Source organism: Schistocerca serialis, chromosome 4 (genome assembly GCF_023864345.2).
Source record: "Schistocerca serialis cubense isolate TAMUIC-IGC-003099 chromosome 4, iqSchSeri2.2, whole genome shotgun sequence".
In the NCBI taxonomy this organism is placed as follows: domain Eukaryota; kingdom Metazoa; phylum Arthropoda; class Insecta; order Orthoptera; family Acrididae; genus Schistocerca; species Schistocerca serialis.
This window is the reverse complement of record NC_064641.1, coordinates 120,747,329-120,773,912: the sequence shown is the minus strand read 5'-3', so window position 1 is coordinate 120,773,912 and position 26,584 is coordinate 120,747,329. Positions and strand designations below refer to the sequence as shown.

Genomic DNA, 26,584 nt, shown 5'->3' with positions numbered 1-26,584 from the left:
ATAACCACAATCAAAACAATTGGACGACAATGGTACTGAAGATATGAATATTCAGACTTCATAGACGTAGAATTTGACACCTACATAACACCAGAACAAGATTTAGAAAACGACGGCTTTCGACTTCTAGACGTAAATAACTGAACAATTCTACCAATAAATACAGAAGTACGAATATTAACAAGAGCATCAGATTTTCTTCACTCATGAGCAGTACCTGCTCTAGGGGTTAAAATTGAGGCCACACCAGGTCGACTAAATTAAGGAACATTTACAACAAACCGACCTGGACTATTCTTCAGCCAATGTTCAGAAATTTGTGGAGCAAACCACAGATTTATACCAATTGTAATTGAAAGAACTTCAGTAAATTTATTTATCAAGTGATTATCTAAGATAATCTAAGGAATTAGTTAAAATACATAACATTAAAGTGTCAATCTAAAATAACTAAACAATTAGTACACCTTGAAACATCAGATGACTGAAAGTAAGTAATGGTCTCTTAAACCAAACAATAGTAAAGTAACGAATACTTCTGATGGGGAAATTTAAACCTAAATCCCTCAAATATCTCCTCTCATATTATTCTCACTATTCATTATATTTTCAGCTACTTTAATCGTATCCAATCAAATAAATTTTTTCTCATTTAAACTTAACCTTATTAAAAGAGCAGAAAAAAGAACAATTGAGATAAAAAAAACTTAAATTAAAAATAATAACAAATTTATTCTCAACATTTGATCCATCAACTAACATCTTCAACTTGTCATTAAATTGAACTACAACATTCTTAGGACTATTATTAATCCCATCAATGTTCTGACTTACACCGTCACGAATTAATATTATCTGAAATAAACTAAACTTAACTTTACACAACGAATTTAAAACACTACTAGGGCCAAAATCATTTAATGGAACAACATTCATCTTTATTATAATACTATTTAATAATTTTATAGGACTATTCCCTTATATTTTTACTAGAACAAGACATTTAGCATTTGCAATTGCTCTGCCTATATGATTAAGATTTATATTATTTGGATGAATTAACCATACTAATCACATATTTACACACCTTGTACCACAAGGAACGCCACCTGCATTAATATCATTTATAGTATTGACATAATTAGAAATGTCATTCGACCAGGTACACTAGCAGTACGACTAGCAGCAAACGTAATTGCAGGACACTTATTATTAACCTTATTAGGAAACACAGGACCGTCTACAGCAATAAACTTAATTTCACTACTAATTATTGGACAAATACTTCTATTAATCCTAGAATCAGCAGTACCTATAATTCAAGCTTATGTATTCTCCATTTTAAGAACTTTATGTTCTAGAGAAGTATATTAAACCTATGTTAACAACTCACTCAAATCATTCATACCACTTAGTAGACTATAGACCTTGACCACTAACAGGAGCAATTGGAGCAATAGTCCTAGTATCAGGATTAGCAAAATGATTCCACCTATTTAACATTAATTTATTTATAATTGGATTTGGAATTACCTTATTAACTATAATTCAATGACGACGAGCTGTAGTACAGGAAGGACCCTATCAAGGATTACATACAGGATTTGTATCAATTGGATTACGGTGAGGCATAATCCTATTTATTGCATCATAAGTATTATTCTGTGTGTCATTCTTCTGAGCCTTCTTTAGAAGAAGACTAGCACCAACAATTGAGCTAGGAATATTATGACCTCCAATAGGAATTCAACCTTTTAATCCTATACAAATTCCAGTACTTAATACAGCTATTCTTTTAGTTTCAGTTTTAACCGTAACATGAGCACATCATAGTTTAATAGAATCTAACCACACTCTAGCATTACAAGGATTATTTTTTACAGTACTACCATATTTACTCGAATCTAAGCTGCACTCGAATCTAAGCCGCACCTGAAAAATGAGACTCGAAATCAAGGAAAAAAAATTTTCCCGAATCTAAGCCGCACCTAAAATTTAAGACTCGAAATTCAAGGGGGGAGAAAAGTTTTAGGCCGCATCTCCAAATCGAAACAAAGTTGGTCCATTGTAATATGAGACACAATTTAGGTCGAATGAATGACGATACAGCTACATTAGTTTGGTTGGAGTCGTAAGCTTAGCAGTTAAGCTTTACCAGGTAGCCATTGCTATGCGTCAGGCGCTCCGTCCATATTTATACGGATACCCTTCCTTTTTCACGTGCTTCGTCTGGTTTGAACTGATTGCTTATTTTTCTTTGCTCTGATAGGCACCGTTTTCTTTGTTATAGGTGTTTACATCATTCTAAGCTGAAAATGCATTACTGTACTGTGTCATGCATTGTTTGTCGCATTCTGATAGTGCATGTTTACGGCCTGTCACCGCTCGCGGCATGGCTTGCATTTGTGCGCGCTACCGCCGCTTACAGTTAAAAAATACATAAAAACGAGAGGAGTCGTCTCATTAGCGAAACAATGACAAGAGACTGCTATTTGTTGTTACTTACACTGTTGTTTTCTTTGATAATGATCAACAAGAACCAAATAATAGACTGCGTATGATAGAAAATGTTCTGAACGAGAGTTTAGCGAAAATTTTTCTCCGTTTGAAAATCTTTGCAGGCGCCTCTTTAGTACATTACATTCTGCACAGAAATTAGAGTCATCTTAGATTTAAAAATCTAGTCAATTTCCGTGCTTCATTTCTGACTGTATCACTATTAGGCGTAAGAATAATACGAATGTAAACATGACATGATATGTATATTCTTCCGCATTTGCTGTTGTCTCACTAGTTTCGTAGTTTATTAAGCAGACCGGATTTAAATGAGATAGCAGCAAACACAAAACAATACATGTCAAAATGTTTATATTCGTATTATTCTTATGGTGAAGAGAATACAGCGTGTGATTCACAATTCATAAAATTTCCTATTAGCAACCATCTCTTCTCACAGGTAAGAAAAAATTCAGAATGTAGAGTTGGCCATATAGACAAACATCCCAAACAGTCTTGCCAGTCGGATTTTTGTAGTACATTGAAATGCTGCTACATTCGAAGATGAACAATATGGAATTTGTATTTACTTCGTTGGATAATATATGAAAATACAGTGGTCGAAACTCGGGGCGGAGGAAAAAAAGCTCGTCTTCCACTTTTTTTTTTTAAATTTATTTACTGACGCAGAGGTCTAGGCGCCAGTATTTATCTTTGTGCCTACAAACCATGCCTGTGTAGCGCTACATATATTCGACGGCAGAAGTTAGTTGTGGCGGCACCCACCAACATTTTTCAGAACTTCCTCCTGCTTTGCACTCGATTCTAAGCCGCAGGCGGTTTTTTGGATTACAAAAATTGGAAAAAAAAGTGCGGCTTAGATTCGAGTAAATATGGTATTAGGATTATATTTCACAATACTTCAAGCATATGAGGATTGAAAAGCACCTTTCACTATTGCAGACGCAGTATATGGATCAACATTTTTCATTGTTAACAGGATTCCATGGTCTCCACGTAATTATTGAAACAATCTTCTTAACATGTTGTCTACTTCGACACACAATAAACCAATTCTCAACAAGACACCAGTTTGGATTTGAAGCAGCAGCATGATATTGACACTTCGTAGATGTAGTATGATTATTCTTATATATTTCTATTTATTGATGAGGTACATAATTATTTTTCTAGTATAAATAGTACATTTGACTTCCAATCAGAAAGCTTGATATAAATCAAGAAAAACAATCTTAATCCTATCTACAAGAGTTTTTATTAGATTTATTATTCCAATAATTGTTATAATCCTTGCAACAACATTAACAAAAAAAATTAATCAATGATTGGAAAAATAGATCACCATTCGAGTGTGGAATTGATCCAAAAAGGTCAGCACGAATACCATTCTCCCTTCAATTCTTCCTAATCGCAGTAACTTTCCTAATCTTTGATGTATAAATTGCATTAATTCTACTAACTGTAATTATTTTCAAAACTTCAGACATTATAATCTGAACAGTATCAACAATATTTTTTATTCTAGTCCTATTAGACGGACTGCACCATGAATGAAATCAAGGAGCCTTACAATGAGCAGAATAAAGGGTTGTAGTTAACTATAACATTTGGCTTGCATTAAAAAAGTATTGATATAATCAATCAACCTTAAATAGAATAAGAAGCGAAATATTGCAGTCAGTTTCAACCTGAAAGATTGGTAAATAATATACCCTTATTCTTATTAATTGAAGCCGAAAAGAGGCGTATTACTGTTAATAATATAATTGAACTATAAAGTTCCAATTAAGGAAAAGTAAAGCCAATATGAAAGCTGCTCTCATGTGGCATAATTCACTAAATATTGATGTGGTCTACATCTACATTTATACTCCGCAAGCCACCCAATGGTGTGTGGCGGAGGGCACTTTACGTGCCACTGTCATTACCTCCCTTTCCGGTTACAGTCATGTACGGTTCGCGGGAAGACCGACTGCCGGAAAGCCTCCGTGCGCGCTCGAATCTCTCTAATTTTACATTCGTGGTCTCCTCGGGAGGTATAAGTAGGGCTAAGAGTATACGACTTTCATTGATAAAGCTGATTTTTTCCCCTAAAATAACGTTATGTAGCTTAAAGAGTCACCAAGACTTATAAAACTGTCCTTGTATGAGTCACTTGCAAAGTGATATCACAAAACAAAGGTATCTATGATTGGACAGTAAGTTCCTGTACTGTTTGGTGGTGAGAGATGATCACAAACAGAAGAGCCCCATTTCATACTATGTAAACAGTCCTTTACAAATTTGTACAATCCAAGCACTCTTTTTCCACAGACTGAGCATCGAATGGCAATACTCCTGCATCCTTACCTTGTGACATTCACTGAGCGCGAGTACATGTGAGGATTGCTGGCTTTGTACCCCATATTGAGATAGTAGTTCTAGCGTGTATGACTGTCCTCTGGCTGTTTTCATTTATGCTCAATTATGAAGTTCTTTGCTATCATGTCGCCTGTCTGTCTGCTGTTAAAATCCTTGCCTTCTGCAATCAATACATGGCTGCTCTCAACAGATGACTCAGGCAGCAATGGTTTTTGCCAAACTGAGGTACACACAGCACATTCCTGACACTGTGCCTCTATTATACATGAAAAATTGGTAAAGGCATCCGCAAATCAATGAAAACATATTGAACTATGCCTTCAACAATGAGGAAAACATTTCCAGCAACTACTGTGATACTAGTGTATACAGTGTATTTAATTTAATTAATGTAATTAATTAATTTCATTGTAAAAACTTTGAATTCCATCTCCCAACATAACTGCACCCAATAGCAGCGAATCCCAGTCCACAGCTCATACAGCGACGTGAATGTGCTGCAAACCTTATGTGACCCACAAAGCAAGACACGGAGAGCTAGTCACTGTGGAGAAATTTTGCGGACACATTGTATGTACCAACATAATTCCATTCAGGAATACACAGAAGTTCACAAAGGTGTCGCTCCCTAATACGAATTTTAATGTTAAGTGTTTTACATTAATTTTTAAAAAAAATATTGTTTGTTATTTCTTTCATCTAGTCATTTCATTGTGCATCTGTTTTTAACAACAGGAAGGTGACATGCCAATGAGACTCATACTCATGGCATATAAACGAAGCTGTAGCCAATACATTTATGTTTCATTATGTTTATGGTGACTAAAAGCCATCTATAGTGCCAGAAAATATCCAAAGTAACAATTTAGCAGGTAACAAGAAATTTATTCTCATTGCACAACTCATTTCAGCCACAGAGAGCCCTTCTTATTTCATCCTCACACAAAAGGTAAGGACGCAGCAGACAAGCATCAGAAAATACTTTTTAGACAACATGCCTAGACTTTTTATGTAAACTATTAATATGTTCAGATTGAGGGTAGAGGCACAATTTAATTTTACCATCAGATTTACAACTACATGCAAAGGTTCATGTGACATTCATTTGCACTTTGTTTTCTTGCAGCTTCAACTTTATTAGTGTGTGTGAGCAAGAGACACTACATCAATGTCAACTGAAGAAAGAATAAAAATGACACTGTGAGAATGAACAGTACTATATATTTATCAGTAAATTAAGCTTTTTTAAGGTAACCTCTGTAGACAAACCGAAATATATTATGATTCTTCTCTGACGCACTTCCATTAGGACACAACTATGTTTTACCATTTATGTTGCCGGATAACAATTTGCAACACCATTTTAATCTGTAATTAAGTCTGTGAAACTGAAGATTTCATTAAAGTTTTGTTTTGAAGTACTGATTTTATTTAATTCTTTTAATTACTCATTACACAAACAAAAGAATACACTAAGGCAACCGTACATAAAAACAATAGCAAAGTCAAGTTCAGGCAAAGAAGAATGAAATGGTCACTACTGTTCTCAAAATACATGCGTTGTGAACAACAGGCTCTAGTTTGCTTTCCTTTCATGGTTTGCTTCTACAATGCTGCTACATTTAGGAAAGTACTTGTTACCAACTGGTAAACTGAAGCACAGTCCGAAGCACCTGAACACGATTTATAAGAGTCCCATTTTTGGTCACGAGTCAGTCAGTCCATGGCCAGGTTTCAGATGAGAAACCTGTGTTAGTTAGAACAACAACAATGCTTTAACTTAACTGTGAAGTAAGTGTTACACAATTAGGCCATGTGTTAAAACAATGACAGTGTCTGCACCATACATACTGTTCTATTCTTCATGAACTATGAACTTCATGGTTAGGTTTTTACTTCTCGTAGATGTTCAATAGTAAACTATTGTAGCAGCATGTCAAGGGTCGCCTGCAAACTATTAATAGGGCTCATCAACACTTAAACAATAGTGCACTGGCCATATTAAATGTGTATATGGAGGGAGGGGGAGGGGGGGGGGGGTGAAAAGTGAAAGCAAACAACTGTGAAACGTAAACGTGAACCTGTCGGCTACATCATTTAAAGTAGTCAGTGTTGTACTTCCACAACCCATTTTACAGCCAGTGTAGCAATGCAGTACGTTGACACTGAGGACAACAAACCAAGAAATAAAGCAGGTGAACTGTCACATATGGTACCCCAATGTGAGGACTATTGTATGTGGGGACAATAAACTAGAACTCACAAAATTTGACCGTAAACTGTGAACTTGAGTGGTTTACAGTACAGTTTTAACTGGAAGAGATGATACAGCCAATCAGTGCTGGGGTTTCATAACAAAGAATGTGCAGCAGCCAATCAGCACGCAGGACGACAAAGCAGACAGGAGATAAACAAGATGCCTTTCAGAGAGAATTACAACTTGCCACAGCCATACAGATCCAGATGACAACCGCAACAACCACAGCAGAGCAGCAGCAGCAGCAGAAGAGTTATTAAAACCAAGGTAATTCATTGCAAAAGCTGTTTTGTATTGATGATGATGTCTCATACTCCTTGAAGAAACGTGGGTGGATGGATGATGATGATGAAGACAACACTCAGTCATCTCTAGGCATGTGAAAATCCCTGACCTTGTTGGGAATCGAACCCGACACCCCGTTCTTGGGAAGCGAGAACGCTACCACGAGACCACGAGCTGTGGACTATTTTGTATTATGTGATACATAATGAGTGACCTAAACGAACAAGACAGTGTGATGGAAGACAACAGACAACAGGAGACGGTTCTGTAAGCAATAGAGGTTATAAATCAGACGTGAATGTAACTTTGAATGATGGCAACGAAAGTCCTATTGTAGATGACATGACTAAACTGTCATATACATTGTGTGCTGATGTGAGTGAAGTGGACAAAAACAGTACTGAAGTGGGTAAGATCGTCAAGGTTAGGGAGGAGGAATCTATTAGTGAAAATCAGCAAGGGCAAAAGTGGAAGCAATGTCAAGGCAAATTATGAGTAGTTTGAATGTTTTGAGTAATATAGCTATGAAAGAAGACGTTAATAGGTTGGGAAATAGTATGAAAAAGGACATTAGTAGGTTGGGCAATAGTATGAAAAAGGACATTAGTAGGTTGGGAAATAGTATGAAAAAGGACATTAGTAGGTTGGGAAATAGTATAAAGAAAGTAGTACATAACACTAATGAGAAATTAACTTTGAGTAGTAAACGTGGTAGAAGAGAGTGGGAAACTTTGTGATGACAACAGTAGGAAGGTGAAGTCTTCCGAAAACAGTGTAAAGGTGAAAAAGCAGCCAGGAAATTTTGTGCTGAAGATATGGTTAACTTGAGAACCAAATCAATCAGATTAAAAAGATTCAGAAACTGAGGTAGAAACCAAGTGTGCAACAGTGGTAGAGGAAAAACTGGAAAAATAAATGGAAATGTAGATTCAAAATTGACTGAAATGGAGAAAAAGATGGAAGAGGTACAAAACTAAAGCATAGAGAAAGTGACAATGGGTCTGATTCTGACAGTAGGTGTAATGATGATAACGGTGACTAATCCAGTAGTGATGAGGACGAGGTATTTGAATTTATGATTCATAATGATGGGCATGTGGTAAGTAAAGAAAGAATAAAGGAGGATAATATTAGGCCTAATGAAGCATTATAGTTTGAGAGGGGTAATGAGGAAGAGGGCCATCCTATGTGTCTGATAATCATACTGATAAGCAGGATGATAGTTTTTCCAGGGAAAGGATTAATGAGGATTTGTTGTACGAAGAAGATCATATGGTAAGTAAAAAGGAAGTATGGCACCCTGTAATAACAGCAAGGGTACAAGGGATACATGTTAAGTTGTTTACTGGCCAGTGATAGTGACTTGAATGGCATTTCACAGGCATTTTTTGGAATCTATTAAGAACACAGAGGGTATAGTAGTGATGCATGTTTCTGGAATAAAAATTATTGGTGCTACTGGTAAGCTATCAAGGAGTGTGAAACAAGAGGTACTATTAACTGTGGAAATGGCAGGACAGCTGTGGGACTGCAATTTGTTGGCGATTCAAAATCTCAGCTTGATGTTATATTTGGGACTAATTTGTGCAAACTGCAAGTGGGGGCGTTCAACATTTTGTGTTGGATTCATTATGTGGCGATAATGCTTTCCCCAGCTGTGTCTCATTTTTCATGTTTCCTGAGGCAATCAAACTCTTCTCCTATTCTATATGTAGTTTGTAAGAGAATCAGAGACATCCTATCTTCGACTTCCATGTAATTTTGTACAGTAGGATACTTCAGTGTAGGGATATTTTAGAAAAGTGTTCTTCAGTATTGTTGTTGCTGTTTTGTGTGTGTGTGTGTGTGTGTGTGTGTGTGTGTGTGTGTGTGTGTGTGTGTGTGTGCGCATGTAATCATAAGAGGATGGAAGAAAAAGTGGTACCATGTTTAAAGGATTTATGTGAAACAAAGGGGTAAGGTAAACAAAAAATAAAAAGTGTCAGCATATGTGAAGGAAAAGGTGCAGGTTATCTGAAAGCTCAATTAACATCTGAAGTAATCAGCTCATTTGTGAAATTAGTGATTTGGTGCAGCAACAGAGGCAATATGCTATTGCATTATCTTGGATAAGAGATCTTAATATTAATTGGGGTATAACAGAAGTGTGTGTGTTCAGTGCAATCAGTGTATGTGAGATAACTATGTGTCATGGTACAGCCTTTTCTAACATTGTGGAATTCGAACTTTTAGACACAGTTTCCTGGAATAATGTGTGTGGAAAGAGTAAGCAGGATTTGTACGTATATCGCCCTTCAGGCTAGAATCTCGAGTAATTTGATGGAATACAGTGAAGTAATAGTTTGTCTAAGTGATAATTTTGTCTGATCACTAATAAGAGTTAAGTTTGCCTTAGAATAAAGATCTGTTACTGTGAAGTGTTTTTCTGTAGAATCAATTGAGCATTAAGATATGCAGAGCAGGTGTTTGTTTATTAGATAATGAAGTAATAATGAAATAATAATGAATAATGTTAAGGTCTTAGTGGTTAGGGAGCCTGTGTCTGCAGTAGGGATAATTTTTGAGAATGCACTCCACTAGCAAACGAGGTAAGAAAGGGAAGAACTAGGCAACATTGGGTACTGTTTAGATAGTGCAATTCATGACACTGCAGCTGGGAATGAGAGAGCAATATTTACAAGTCATATAATGCTGCATTACTGGATCTATAGGTTATCAGAAAACTTCTATTTGTGATCTGCAGAATTATGAGCTTAAAGTGGTAATACTGGAATGAAGAACAGTAAGTTTGCTGGTTAACTCATAACTGTGATGCTAGACTGATGTGGATATTCTGACAGGTCAACTATTTGGTAACATTTTGTGATTATGTATTTAATTTTCTGGTTGAATGAGAGGAGAGAAGTGGGGCAATGATTTGGTACAACTTCCATCCCCTTAATTTTGATTTGAATAGTAATTAAGTTATGCAATGGTGACTACCCTATTTCATAAAGTAATGATTAGTAAATCTACACTACTGTAGATCTTGAATGTTTGCTATTTTGCAAATGGAAAAAGAGACCCAAATCTTTCAAGTTTAACCAATTTCAGAAAGAGTTATCATCTAGAGTAATGTTTCGGTAGTGGAATGTGCACTTTATCTAAAAAATTTCGAAGTCACCACCTTTCATACTATAGTCAATTTTAGTGCTAATTATTGTAATGTTATAAAAACTAAGTAATGTATCCATTTATGATGTAATGACTATCATTTGCCATTAGTTTTAAACATGTCATTTCCTTAGACTTAATTAGAAGTGAAAGTAAGTATACGAAAGTACAGTGTTTTGTTTGATTTTTTTATTTACTGTGAAGGAGGAGAACCACCTCCAAGGGAGCTAATAGCAATGCATTTCCTTACTAACTGCCACTTGGACCTGTTGAAGATGTGGACAACTTTGTGAGAAAGTGTGTAAAAGCTCATTAAAAGTGTGAAAGTGCTTGTGAAAAATACAAACATTGTGCAAGTGAAATTTTCTATCTAATGCACAGTGTAATTTAGTTTTTTGCAACCCACGAGGATTTATTTTTGTTTAGCCAAGACAGGACTTGTACAAAGTGGTATGCGTTTTAAAATGTAATCTTTGTTTACCCAAAAAGGACATCACTTACGATGAAGATGCATAGTTTCTGTTAGAAGTTTAACTTGTGGATATTTTGTGCAGTTGTACAATAAACTGCACGTAAATATGTTGTATGAGGATATTCATATGGCCAGTTCATATAAGTAAAAATTTGAAAAACATATGTACTGTAGTTTTGACAAGATTTGGTATGTAATAATTTGTGTGTGTGTAGATTGTTAAACCCAATTTCTGGAGTCACTTGTGGTCATTGAATTGCCCAGTTAGCTGTTTGCAACATCTATCTGGTCAATCCAATGAGAGGGTGATGTGACAAAGCTGAGATATTTTTACTTCCCTTTGTTTTGCTATCTGCCTCCTAGAATTCGTTTTTTCACTTTTCACTAATTAGCATTAAGTGTAATCTGTATTTTCATAAAAGAGAAAGGCTGGCTCTGTTTTAAAAATATAACGCCGGATCTAATTTTGTGCTTCGTCTTATGTATGTAATTTATTTTCTAATTAATTTTGACGATGTCTAGTTAGTATCTTTTGTTATAGGGCGAAATCGGTAATTGTTTCGTAACTTAAATCCTATTGTACACACATAAACAAATATAAATTCTGTAATAATTATAAACATTTAGAGAAACAACTAACTGCATTCTCAAAGGATCTATTTGGCTCTATTCAAAAACATGTTAGCAAAGTCAGCCCTTAATTAATTCCAAAGTAATTAATAGTTTTGTCCAAAGTATTGTTTGCGTAACAATATTTGTTAATTTCATGATTTAAACAAATAATTTGGCCTAACTCTTTTACTAGAAGAAACTGTTAAAAAACGGAATTTTTCCATGTATTCAGTTAATTTAATGAGTTAACTCTCAATTGTTAGTTGACGGGGATAAAAGAGGATGGAAGGGCCCAAACTACGAGGTCATAAGTCCCTTGTTCCGAATAAAACAATACCACAAGTGTGAGAATAAAACAAACGAGATTGACAACACAAAACGGAATGAAAGGAAAAACACAAGAACAACGAAGGGCAACAAACGTGTAAATGGACAAAAGGGGGACAAGAAAACCACATAAACGGCATGAAGAGAGCAAAACAACAAAGCAGATGACCATGAGAATAGAAAGGAGAAGCCAGCCACTATAACACATTAAAACATCCACCCTAAAAGCACTAGGGTGTGGGACAAAGAGGGACTAAGGAAATGCGTTAAAACTTAGATCAAATGATAAAAACCACCCTCATGAAAAAAAACAACATAAAACTAAATCAGCCATTGAGGCGTTGTCAGATAAAATTAGCAGCAATGAGCCCGGTAACCCAAGATTCCATCGCTGGGCAGTTAAAGTGGGACAGTGCACCTGAGTAAGGGCCACTGTCAACGGGGCGCCACACTGACACTGAGGCGGGTCTTCATGGCACAGGAGGTAACCGTGGGATGCCCAAGTGTGGCCAATGAGGAGACGGCAGATGACAACTGATTCCCTGCGAAAGGCCCGCATGGAAGACTTCCATACATTCATAGTCTCCTTAATGACACGCAGTTTGTTGTGCATACTGTTATGCCATTCCGCCCCCAAAGCCGAAAAACCCTACGGCGTATGTCAGAATGCAGGTCAGGTTCAGAGATGCCCATCTCCAGAAGCAGTTTCTACATAGCCTGTTTGGCTAGCCTGTCGGCAAGTGCGTTGCTTGGGATTCAGACGTGATCTGGGGTCCAAACAAAAACTACAGAACGACTGGACCATTCCAGGGCACAGATGGACTAATGGATGGTCGCTACCGAAGGATGACGAGGGTAGCACTGGTTGATAGCTTGTAGGCTGCTCAAGGAGTCAGTACACAGGAGAAATGACTCGCCTGGGCACGAGTGGATGTGCTCAAGAGCACGAAATATGGCCACCAGCTCTGCAGTGAAAACCCTGCAACCATCGGTCAAGGTGTGCCGTTCTATATGTCCTCAATTAACATACGCAAAGCCAACGTCACCATCGGCCATCGGGCCATCAGTGTAAATCACTTCATGGGTCCAGTACATGTCGAGAATCGAAAGGAAGTGACAGCGGAGAGTCGCAGGGTTAACTGAGTTCTTAGGGCCATGTGAAAGGTCCAGGCGAAGCCATGGCCTAGGTGTACACCATGCAGATGTATGTGAATGGACCTAAAGTATAGGTGGTAAAGGGAAGGACTACTTCAGACAGAAGGAATCACAAGCGAACCGCACTTGTTAGCCGTGACCTGGGCCGCCAATGCGGAGGACGGGCTGCCGCGGGTGGGAAGAGTAGATGGTAATTTGGATGTGCAGGAGAACTACGAATGTGTGCAACGTAAATGGCGAACAGTTATGCACGACTAACATTCAATGGAGGGACTCCGGCCTTCACCAGGACACTGGTCGCTGGACTCGTTCTAAAGGAGCCTGTCGCTAGGCAAACGCCACACAGGGTGTATACGTGGACATGGAAAAAAAAAATCCCAGATTTCCCAGTTAAAAATACGCTTTCTCCCAGTTAAAAATACACTTTCTCCCAGGTGAAAATACGCTTTTCCCGTGTTAAGTGACAGTATACTTTTCCTCGGCACTGTAAAACTTATCAATCCTTTGAATGTTTATGATTTTATACACCGATGTAGAATTTACCGGCACTTTAGAAAACGAAACTCAGGGGAAAAAAACATGTTTTGCAAAGATTTTTGATATGCAGCAACATGTACACTGCATATTTTCTTGTTGCGAAGGAATACATTCGAATTCCTCCAAACACTGCATGCTATTTTCCGAACACTGAAATCGAGATTGTGATGTGCTTTTGTATGCCAGTCGTAGCTCATGTCACGTGATCTCGCCAGCTGATGACAGCATAGGACACGTGATGAAGTCAACCAACTGCAAGATCACTCAAGTAGCGCGAACACACAAATAAGAAAAAATTAATGGTTTAAATAAATATACTTACTGTTCCTACAAGAAAAGCAAAGTTTCCACATATAATATTGGTCTCTACGATTAATAAACTGCAAGTGAAGCTAAGCTTCCACACATAATGTTCATATTTTTTGCGCATGTTCCACTTTAAGATACATCACACAAATGTGCCAGTAAAATTCTTAATAACGATGCAAATGTTAGGTCTTCTGGGCTCGAAATTCTTCTAAATGGTCTTCCTCAAAGAGTTGATTTTCAAATCAGAGTTAAACGCTTTGTGATTTAAGAAATTCATCACACATTCTCACACATAGTTCATCTTGCATAAAATTATATTTAATTTGAAAGTAACGCTTTTCAAACCACCATTCGCAATATTTTCCCGCAACCTGTCAGAAACAGGTTTGTTTAAGCAGTTGCCAGAGAGCGCCAGATAACAGGCGTCACCATGCTTGCGCAGGTACGATGACACAGGTAGCCCGTATGTTTGTACGTGTAAAACATTATAAGATCTTAGATTATGCCATAAAAGGAACAATGACATCAGAGGCTACTTCAAGAACATCCGAACTTCAAGAACCATACTAAAATGCATAACTCAGCTTAAAGCGCACATTGATATGCCCAGATTCGGACATAAATTTTCTTTATCAGTACTGCATTATCTCATGTTTGGTTCTTTATTATAGCATAATGCCATATGTGCTAGAAGATGGAAAACATGCACTTGAAATGCAGTGAACAATTGAAACTAGCCAATAGCGCGAAATTAACATTTCATTTCAAGTAAATTGACTGCTTCAGTGGAAAAGATTGACAAAAGTCAAATCTCTTTAGCAAACCGACAAAAATAACTTCATTGTTCTGCAAGGTGATAAATGCTCGACTGTTGGAAAGGTGGAAATAAAATCTGAAACTAGTAACATATTTTAGCCTTCCGTACTTACGTGAACGTACTTTAATTCATCTGATAGCTCCCGGCCACAGAAATCCGCTTTGTTTTCATTTAATGTGAGAGTAATAAATGAAGAAGAAACAGCAAAATCACTACACATAAACACAGGTCACATGGACAACACCCACCTCCCCACTACAACTCAAGACTGCTCTGTTCATCAGTCCCAGATCTATGATATTTCCGAACCAGGGCTATACTAGATAGTGGCACCCAGCCACACATCTGTAGCCAGAAGCGGGAGAAGGTACTACTAATACGCAAGAGCCCAGGGCATTTTCCCTGATAGACTGAAATATGCTATTGTTATACCTTTGCATAAAAAGGGGGATAGATCTGATGTCAACAATTACCGTCCAATCTCCCTTCTAACAGCTTTATCCAAAATTTTTGAGAAATTAATGTATTCAAGAGTAGCTTCACATATCTGTAAAAATGAAGTACTAACAAAATGTCAGTTTGGCTTCCAGAAAGGGTTTTCAACAGAAAATGCCATATATGCTTTCACCAGTCAAATTTTGAATGATCTGAATAACCGAACACCACCCATTGGGATTCTTTGTGATCTCTCAAAGGCTTTTGATTGTGTAAATCATGAAATTCTGCTAGACAAGCTCAAGTATTGTGGCATGAGTGGGACAGTGCACAAATGGTTTAATTCGTACCTAACTGGAAGAGTGCAGAAAGTTGAAATAAGTAGTTCTCGTAACATGCAAAGATCAGCACATTCCTCAAACTGGGGAACTATCAAGAATGGGGTTCCACAAGGGTCAGTCTTGGGTCCTTTGTTGTTCTTATTATATATTAATGACTTGCCATTCTATATTCATGAAGAGGCAAAGTTAGTTCTCTTTGCTGATGATACAAGTATAGTAATCACACCTGACAAACAAGAATTAACTGATGAAATTGTCAATACTGTCTTTCAGAAAATTACTAAGTGGTTCCTTGTAAATGGACTCTCACTGAATTTTGATAAGACACAGTACATACAGTTCCGTACAGTGAATGGTATGACGCCATTAATAAATATAGACCTTAATCAGAAGCATATAGCTAAGGTAGAATATTCCAAATTTTTAGGTGTGTCCATTGATGAGAGATTAAATTGGAAGAAACACATTGATGATCTGCTGAAACGTTTGAGTTCAGCTACTTATGCAATAAGGGTCATTGCAAATTTTGGTGATAAACATCTTAGTAAATTAGCTTACTACGCCTATTTTCACTCATTGCTTTCATATGGCATCATATTTTGGGGTAATTCATCACTGAGGAATAAAGTATTTATTGCACAAAAGTGTGTAATCAGAATTATAGCTGGAGTCCACCCAAGATCATCCTGCAGACATTTATTTAAGGATCTAGGGATATTCACAGTAGCTTCTCAGTATATACACTCTCTTATGAAATTTGTTATTAACAACCAAACCCAATTCAAAAGTAATAGCAGTGTGCATAACTACAATACTAGGAGAAAGGATGATCTTCACTATTCAAGATTAAATCTAACTTTGGCACAGAAAGGGGTGAATTATACTGGCACTAAAGTCTTTGGTCACTTACCAAATAGTATCAAAAGTCTGACAGATAACCAACAAGTATTTAAGAAGAAATTAAAAGAATTTCTGAATGGCAACTCCTTCTACTCCATAGAGGAATTTTTAGATATAAATTAAGAAAAAAAAATAAAAAAAAAATAAAAAATAAAAAATAAAGGAAAACAAAAAAACACACAAAAAAATAAAGTTGTTATATCAACTTAAGTATGTTGTTAAATTAACCTAATTATGTCATGTATAGGAAAATTCGACTCGTTCCACATCATTACGAAATATCGTATTCATGATCCATGGAACTAGTATTAATCTAATCTAATATAACTGCTCAAACGAATCTAATGCAAACAGTTGTGACGTCACGCTCATTGGAGGCAATTTGTTGTTATGAAGCATTGCATAGTCTTCCTAAAGCCTTTGACACACTTTGTTGTCGGCGGACACTTGTATGAGCACTGTGTTTTGTTGTTGCGTATGGCACATTTCCTTTGCTACGTAAGTTTTATATTCTTTTTTTTCTTCTCGTTCATGTTTTGTTGCTGCAGTATTACTCTGCAGTAGCGGGATACACTAATATTTTTTGTTACAGTATTGGTTCTTTTAAAAAAAAAATAATTTAACTGAAAACTAAAACAATGAAAAATTCCTGAAATTCTAAAAAACGCTGGGGTTTTCACAGTTTTCTCCCGGATGAAGAAAAATTACTGGATGTTTACCAGATCTCCCAGTTGTCTTGGGTCATACACACCCTGCCACAGTGGTGCACTGGGTATGAGTAAATGCAGTGCCGAGGGCACCACCGAACCATAAACCACACTCTCATAGTCAAGGCGGGATTGAACAAGAGCTCTGTAGAGCAGCAGCAGCATAGAGCGATCTGCACCCCATTTGGTGTTGCTCAGGCAGCAAAGGGCATTGAGATGCTGCCAACATTTCCGCTAAATCTGACGAAGGTGAGGAAACCAAGTCAATCGGGTATCGAAACCAGTCCTAGGAATCGATATGCCTCCACTACAGTGAGTAGATTGTCAGTAAGATAAATTTCCGGTTCCGGATGAATGGTACGACACACGACTTTGTGGCTGAAAACTGGAAGCCGTTGGCTAGAGCCCACCTCCGCCTTGCGGATGGCTCCCTGTAGGCGCCACTCAGCAACATCAGTACTGGAGGAGCAGTAAGAAATGCAGAAGTCATCTGTACACACAGGAGGCGAGACAGACAGCCCTACAGCAGCCACTAGACCGTTAATGGCCACTAAAAATAGACACACTCAATACGGGGCCCTGTGGGACTCCATTCTCCTAGATATGGGGGGAACTAAGGGAGGCACCAACTTGGACACGTAAAGTACAAAGCAGCAGGAAATTTTGGATAAAAATCGGGAGCAGGCCTCAGAGACCTCACTCGTATAATGTGCCAAGGATATGTCATCACCAGGTCGTGTCATACGCTTTTCGTAATCAAAAAAGACAGCAACCACGTGTTGGCATCTGGAAAAGGCTGTGCAGATGGCAGACTTGAGGGACACAGGATTATCAGTGGTAGAGCAACCCTGGTGGAAGCCACCCTGACATGGAGCCAGTAGGCCACGTGACTCCAGGACCCAACCCAACCGCTGACACACCATACGTTCCAGCAGCTTACAAAGAAAGTTGGTGAGGCTGATGGGCCGACAGCTACCCACATCAAGCGAGTTATTACCGGGTTTGAGCACAGGAATGATGGTGCTCTCCCGCCATCAAACCAGATACAGTTGAAGATGATGAGATGTCGCTTGTAGTCAGATGAGATATGTTTAATCATCTGACTGTGGATCTGATCTAGCCCAGGAGCTCTGTCAGAGCAATGTGCCAGGGCACTGAGGAGCTCCCACTCTGTAAATGAGGCATTATAGGATTCACTGTGGAGTGTAGTGAATGATAGGACTTTCCCTTCCAGCCGCCATTTGAGAGTGCAAAAGGCTGGGGGATAATTCTCCGATGTAGAGGCTCGAGCATAGTGCTCAGCAAAGTGCTCGGCGATCGCGTTTTCGTCGGTAGATAACACGCCATTTATGTTAACACAGGAAAAACACATTTAATCTATGCCCAGACTTGGGAAGATGATGTATGGCACCCAATGGTCGAGACTTATCTCGACCAACACACCTGCTTCCGTCGTTTGATAAGTTGGCAAACCCGGTCACGGAGTTGTTTAAAGGCTATGAGGTGCTCCAGGAAAGGGTGCTGCTTATGCCGCTGTTGAGCTCGCTGAAGCTCCATAATTTCTTCAGTGAGTTCCGGCGACCACCAAGGGACTGCCTTTTGCCATGTGCACCCTAAAGAGGGATCGCGTTTTCTGCTGCCTATATGGTAGTTATAGTCACCTGCTCAACCGTCACATTGATGTTATCATGTGGGGGAAATTCAACAGTGGCAGCAGAGGTGGAAGTTTACCAGTCCGCCTTGTTATCTGGGCAGGTCTCTGTGGGCCTGACGCCAGGGCAGTGACAAGACGACGGGGAAGTGGTCACTACCACACGGGTCGTCGTGTGCTCTCCACTGGATAGATGGGCGAAGGCCAGGACTGCAGACCGAGAAATCAATGGCCCAATATGTGCCACACTGAAATGTGTGGCAGCCCCAGTATTTAAGAGGCAGAGGTTGAGTTGTGACAGTAAATTTCAACATCTTTGCCTCAGCCAGTAAGCACGGAGCCACCCCACAAGGGGTTTTGAGGATTAAAATCTCCCAAAAGTAGGAAAGGTTCAGGGAGTTGACCAATCAGTGCAGCCAATATGTTCAGAGTTGCTGCACCATCTGGAGGAAGATATATGTTGTAGACAGTTATTTCCTGCATCATCCTATCCTGACAGCCACAGCTTCAAGAGGGATTTGAAGGGGCACAGGATCACTGCAAACCGAGTTCATGACAGACGCAAACTCCACCTGACACTCTATTATAGTCGCTACGGTTCCTGTAATATCCCGTATAGCCGTGGAGGGCAGGGTCCCACATTGTCAGGAACCAGGTTTCCTGGAGGACAATGCAGGAAGCAGGTGTAAAGCTTAACAGTTGACGTAGCTCAGCCTAGCGGTGGTGGGGTGGGAGGTGGGGAAGGGGGGGGGGGGGAGGGACACCGCAATTCCAATGCAGGATGACATGATCGTGAGGCTGGGAAGGCATGAAACACTCAATGAAGCAGTTTACACCTCAGGGTCACTTGCTGCCATCGGTTTATTTCCTGAGCAGTCTGTATCCATGGTTTCTGAGGGTCCGGTGAGATTTATGTCCTCAGCGGATGCCAGAATCTCCACATTATCCTCAGAAGCAAAGCTTATAGGTAGCAGTGGTGTGGGTGCCACCGCAAGTCCCTTGGTCTTGGGGTCTTTTTTTGGGATTTCTCTCGCTGCTCCTTGGGTTTTTCTGCCTGGGAGGGCTCGATTGATTCAGTCTCCGGGACTGAGGATGATTGTGAAGCCCTACGAACAGCCACCTTTGGGCACTTCAGCCACTGGCGAGAGTCATCTTTCCTACTAGCAGAAATCTGGGAAGGGAGTGACGCAAGGGACCCCTTCCTAGTGAGAGGTGACGAAGAAGACTTACGTTTCTCCGGCTGAAAAGTGGGGAATGGTGTCCCCAATGGCGGGGGGGGGGGGGGGGGCAGAGCTCCCAAAGTATGTACTCTACGCAGTTGACATATGACCGAACTTCCAGCACTTAAAGCACTGCATAGGCGAAGGGATATATGGCTTTACATCACAGCGGTAGACCATCACCTTGACCTTTTTGGGCAATGTGCCACCCTTGAAGGTCAAGACGAAGGCATCAGTGGCCACCTGATTATCCCTTGGACCCCCATGGACGCGACAGACATAATGAACACCTCATCGCTCCAAGTTGGCGTGCAGCTCATTGTCAGAATGCAAAAGAAGGTCCTGTGCCATGTTATACCTTGGACCATATTTAAGCTCTTATGGGGTGTGATGGTAACGAGATCATCATCCAGCTTGTCACAAGTGAGTAATGCCCGCGACTGGGCAGAGGATGCCGTTTTTAACAAGACTGACCCTGACTGCATTTTGGACAAGTCCTCCACCTCCCAAAACTTGACCTCTAAATCGTCTACAAAAAACTGTGGCTTCATCGGAACAAAGGAGTCCCCATCAGTTCTCGTATATACAAGATATTGGGATGAATTAGGTTCGCTGCCATCCTTAGCCTGGCGTTCCTCCCATGGTGTGGCCAGGGAGGGGAATGATTTAGAGTCCTACTTCCTTGCATTGTAGGAGACTTAGAACACTTAGAGACTGCTGGTGTTTGATCACCAGCAAGTGATGACATGGAACGCTTCATTGCGCGTCATCCGCACTGATGCCACCCACTCTGACCAGAGGCCCTCCCCATGGGCACCACACAGCCACAGCAAAAGCCACTTGGCAGAATGGCCATTGCGGAGAGTGCCGATGCTCCAGAGTGACAGGCATCTACTCCTTGGGATACGTGGGGATTTAACGGCGCAGGCATCAGCAGAGCGATCCCTATGTTGTCAGGGGGCTACAACCAACGCAGTACATGTCAGCCCCATCACAACGGACTGGCTACCATGCTGGATATGAGGTACTAAGAAGTCCATGGTCATTGTCGGCGCAGAAAGCGACACTGCATAGTGCATCATGGTGGAAAATGCACCCAGGAAGGTGTCCTTGGCCAAGAGATGGAGAATGAGACTGACTGCAATGCGACGACAAGAAATCTGACTGCAATGCGACGACAAGAAATCTGGCTACAGATCTCAAGGCACGATGCGCCATTTAAGGCACCCTTCCCCAATTGGCTTGCTCTTCAGAAAAATTTTGAAGAGTGGAGGTCAAACCCTACAGGGGACCATCACATAAAGGCCGAAAAAGGCCGAAATGTGAGAGACTCTTTTTAGTCACCTCTTACAGGAATACTTCGGGCCTATTCTTTATTCTTACCCCCAGACCCACAGGGGAGGGGGGGGGGGGGGGGGGGGGGGGGGGGGGGGGGGGAGGGGGGGCGGTTAATTGTAGTTTCCGTAAATTAAACATCGAACAATGTGTAGTTTCAGGGCCTATTATTGTGAATATATATAAGGGCCCAATTTCTGGTCATGAGTCAGTCAGCCCACAGCCGAATTTCCGACAAGAAACCTGTATTTCGTTACAACAACAATGCTTCAACTTAACTGTGAAGTAAGCGTTACATAATCCGTATGTTAACACAATGACAGTGTCCGCTCCATACGTACCGTTCTATTCTTCAAGAACTATGACCTTTGTGGTTAGGTTTTTACTTCTCGTAAATGTTCAATAGTGAACTATTGTAGCAGTATGTGGTGGTTTGCCTGCAAACTATTAATGAGGCTTATCGAAAGTTAAACAATAGTGCACTGCCCATATTAAATGGGTGTATGTGGGGTTTGTGAAAAGTGAAAGTACACAACTGTGAAATGCAAATGTGTACATGTCAGCTACATCATTCAAAGTAGTCAGAGTTTTACTTCCACAACCCATTTTTCAGTCAGTGTAGCAATGCAGTACGTCAACACAGAGGACAATAAACGAAGAAATAAAGCAGTCAAACTGTCACAAGCCGAATGTCCTGTGAATACCAAGGTCATTGGACACAGAAAATTTAAGTTTGGGGAAAAGATGGGTGAACACTGGCTGTAGCCTCCTTTGGGGAACTGTTAAGGTATTCACCTCAAGTGATTTACAGAACTCATGGAAAATTTGTAACTGGATGATCAGATTTGGACTTCCATACAGTTCTACCCAAATATGGCTCAAATGCTCCAAACACCGTATTAACTTGATCCATCTGAAAAAGTACGTCAAGGGGCTTCTGGTAAAAGCCAATTTGGTCTACACAAAATTATTGCAGAAATGGGCCCCACAAAGTTGGGAAAATTTAAGGTAAATTTGAGCAATACAATGTATCCCTAGTACATTTTTCACAGGGTAGTAGATTTTGGATGCCTACTGCGTGACTAATATATCACAGAAAATACTCGGATTTACACATAACTTATTTTCAACATCTATGCTTACGATGAAGGTGAAACTTACAGTACTATCAATATGTTTATAATACATAGTAGTAGTAGTAGTAGTAGTAGTAGTAGTAAGAAAGTCATCATTTAGGAACAATAGCCACAGACTTATTTTAAAGGGAAAATATATTTCTTTGTAATATTACCATAGGTTTTGGATCTTCACCCTCAATCATTCTCCTCAAATTCTCAATTATTTCTCTGGGATTGTAATTTGGTATCTTTGTCATCCAACCAGTTCCAATCCCATCTGCACCATTAACAAGTACCATTGGTATGATTGGTATGTACCAAACTGGTTCAATTCTTTGGTTATCATCTGTATTGTGCTTTAGGAGTGCGTCATCATGCTTATGGAAAATATATCGTGTCAATGGACTGAAACATAACATGAAAGAAGCTAGGTCAATCAAGTTTTAGAAGTAAAACATTACATAAGAACTTAAAAATGAAATAATTATTTGTACAGAGTAGCTGCATCGTTCTCCAAAACACACACACACACACACACACACACACACACACACACACACACACACACACACCACGCATTAACGTTGTGCCAGGTAATCACCACAATGAGACTGCGTTTTGGCAGATGAACTATGATGGAGGTTGTGTGGGGTAGGGCCAGGATATAGAGGGAGGGAGATATATGAAGCAGGAGGAAGGGTTGTGGGCAGATAGCTAGTGGTTCCAAGGGAGGAAGCAGGTGTGTAGGACAGGCATGTGGGGGGAGAGGCGTGACAGGTGCATAGGGAAAGCAAGCAACAGCAGGGGAACTGGAGCAAATGAAGTGCAGCACACAATGAAGATGACTTGGAATTGGGAGGTGGTGTAGGACAGAGATAGGACACACTTATATAGATGGTGTGGGGACCATGGGTTAGCAGAGATTGATGCCAGAAGGATCACAAGACAGAATGATGTGGTGCACAGATAATTCCCATGTATGTAGATCAGAAAAGCTGGTGCTGGAGGGAAGGATCCACATGGCACATAATGGGAAGCAGTCACTATATTTTAACATGCTGTGTAGAGCAGCATTTTGTGCCAGTGGGTGGTCAACTCTGCTCTTAAGTTATTCATACTGATGGACAACTGGTTAGTGGTTATGTTCACATGAAATGCTGTGCAGAAATTGCAGCAGAGCTGGCATAAGACATCGCTTCTTTTACAGGTTGCCATGCCTCTCACAGCATAGGGTAAGCTGTGACAACTAGAGTAGGATGTGCTGAAGGATGAATTGGACTGGTCTTGTGTCTGGGTGTTCCACAAGGATATTCCGCTGTGGCAAGGGGTAGGGAGTGGCATAGGGGTGTAACAGGACGATGTGTAGGTTGTGTGGGCAATAGAATACCATTTCAGGAGAGCTGGAAAGGATCTTGGGTAGGATTGCCCTTATTTCAGAGCATGATGGTAGATAACCAAAATCTTTGGAGAGGATTATGACTCAGATGCTCCAGTCTCAGGGAAACCTATTTGCTGAAAGGGAAACCTATTTGCTGACTAACTGGGGTAGAAGGGCAAGTGCCTGCCTGTGCAGGCTTTTACGAAACATAACGGGCAAGGGAATTCTCATCATTGCAGACACACTGCCCACAGGTGTCAAGATTGTACATTGTGGATGGCATAAGAGTGTGTCTCTCTTGTGTGTGGCTGTCTGACAATGCTTCTGCTATTCAGAAATTGGCTTGAATGTCGGTCATCAAATTACTGAACTTTCATGCGAATTTCTGCACTTTATGGTTTTGTGGAAGGTTCATATAGATTACCAAATCTCATGACTTGTGATGACTTTTTTCCCTGAAAAGAGCTATCCACTTTTTGCATTGCAATCAAAATGCAGCACACATTTTTTTCAGGGGTCAAGGTGTGTACAATGAACTGTGCATACTGTTTCTCTTCAACACATTCCAGAAAATGTCTTGAATGGTTGATTTTGAGATTTTGCTCCACTGCAATTTGTGACACAACAGTGGATTCAATATAACTGCATATCCACTACTTAATACTGCCATGTCAAATGCACATACATTGTTTACAGTTGAAGGGAGGGGGGGGGGGAGAGGGGGGGGGGAGGGGGGGAGAGGGGGGGGAGAGGGGGGGGGGGAGAGAGAGAGAGAGAGAGAGAGAGAGAGATTGCACACACCAATCATCCAAAGCAAATGTTCAAAATTTGCTGAATGCAAGATTTTAACAAAGTTCTAAAAGCTGCCCCCCCCCCCCCACACACACACACACACACACACACACAAAATGGCTCTGAGCACTATGGGACTCAACTGCTGTGGTCATAAGTCCACACACACACACACACACACACACACACACACACACACACACACACACACACACACACACACACACACGCCCCACTCTTCCAACAAGCTTCTATTCGTTACTGTACATCTACAAATTTTTATTAATAATGAGAAAATATGCTGATAATGCAGCAGTGATATTTAGTAGGGAACGTGCAAATATTTTCAGGGGAGACACACTGTATTTCCAACTCACCTCAACATTGTGAAGATGTATCTTGGACTAGCTGAATCCTTTCCACCATTAAGCCGAGTGCCAAACTGTCCAATTGGTTGCAGAACATTGATGTTATTGCTGCCCACGAAATTCTGTGCCAAGTTTACAATTGTTGACATAAGTGACTGTTCACCATGGTGATACGCAGAATGTTCAGCCACTGAACCTGCCAACTGAGCAACTTTAACTTCTCTCTTGTCATTTCGTTTCAAGCATGTGAACAGCACCTGCAAGATTGATTTGCTACATTATTACAAATTAACATTATAATTGCAATGTAATGTTGCCATATGTAACACAAACAGGGCACCGGAGTGATATGAGCAACTTATGAACACAATAATCTGAAGGAAGTTTCTCTGTGTTTCCTCATTTAAAAAGAGAGAGAGAGAGAGAGAGAGAGAGAGAGAGAGAGAGAGAGAAACGGCATGGGATAGGACCTCCCCAGGTCATTGCGCCCCCCCCCCCTTCTCCCTGCACCCAACACTACCACCCCTTCCAATATGCAATGCTCACAATGAAATGGCAACAGAGTTAATTTCTTTATTGTGAGAAACTATTGAATTAGAATTAGGCTGCAGGGGTAAATAATGTTTACATATTCCGTGTAAAATGAAACTTCTGGTGCTATGACCAAACATGACACACTCCTTATATCCGTGCCCATCTAACTTGTTTATTTTTTGTTTGTTGTTTCGGCCTTCTCACTATCATTGTCCGTTTTGGTGCAATTAGGTCACTGGGTATCTGGACAAGTGGCTTTGACCTCTTTACACTTTAATATAAACTTACTAACTAGCACTTTCTGTCACAGCAGTAAATAAAATATTATTAATAAATTCATTGAACACTTCATGCATTACTTTCCTTAAGACAATTTTGGCTTTGTTGAGTTTTTGTTGGTCTACAAGGATTTGGTTCAAATGGCTCTGAGCACTATGGGACTTAACACCTTTGGTCATCAGTCCCCTAGAACTTAGAACTACTTACCGTATTTACTCGAATCTAAGCCGCACTTTTTTTCCAGTTTTTGTAATCTAAAAAACCGTCTGCGGCTTAGAATCGAGTGCAAAGCAAGCGGAAGTTCTGAAAAATGACGGTAGGTGTCTCCGCCCGCCACAACTAACTTCTGCCGTCGAATATATGTAGCGCTACACAGGCATGGTTTGTAGGCACAAAGATAAATACTGGCGCCAAAACCTCTGCGTCAGTAAATAAATTTTTTTTAAAAAAAGGTGGAAGATGAGCTTTTTTTTCTCTGGCCCGACTTTCGACCACTGCATTTTCATACATTATCCAACGAAGTAAATACAAACTCCGTATTGTTCATCTTCGAATGTAGCAGAATTTCAATGTACTACGAAAATCCGACTGGCAAGACTGTTTGGGATATTTGTCAATATGACCAACTCTACATTCTGAAATTTTTCCTACCTGTGACAAGAGATGGTTGCTAATAGGAACTTTTATCAATTGTGAATCACATGCAGTATTCTCTTCACCATAA

At 39.9% G+C, this 26,584-nt stretch overlaps 1 protein-coding gene across 3 annotated transcripts in view; it reads right to left on the bottom strand.

The window, feature by feature from the left end:
• Positions 1–26,584, bottom strand: part of LOC126475245 (DNA topoisomerase 2-alpha-like) — a 171,160-nt gene that overhangs the window by 96,719 nt on the left and 47,857 nt on the right. For all 3 annotated transcript variants that reach the window (XM_050102936.1, XM_050102937.1, XM_050102935.1), the window contains 2 exons: positions 25,057–25,304; positions 22,683–22,914 (listed from right to left, as the gene is read on the bottom strand). In XM_050102936.1, the coding sequence (XP_049958893.1) occupies positions 22,683–22,914; positions 25,057–25,304 (480 nt within the window). The remainder of the gene's footprint in view (positions 1–22,682; positions 22,915–25,056; positions 25,305–26,584) is intronic.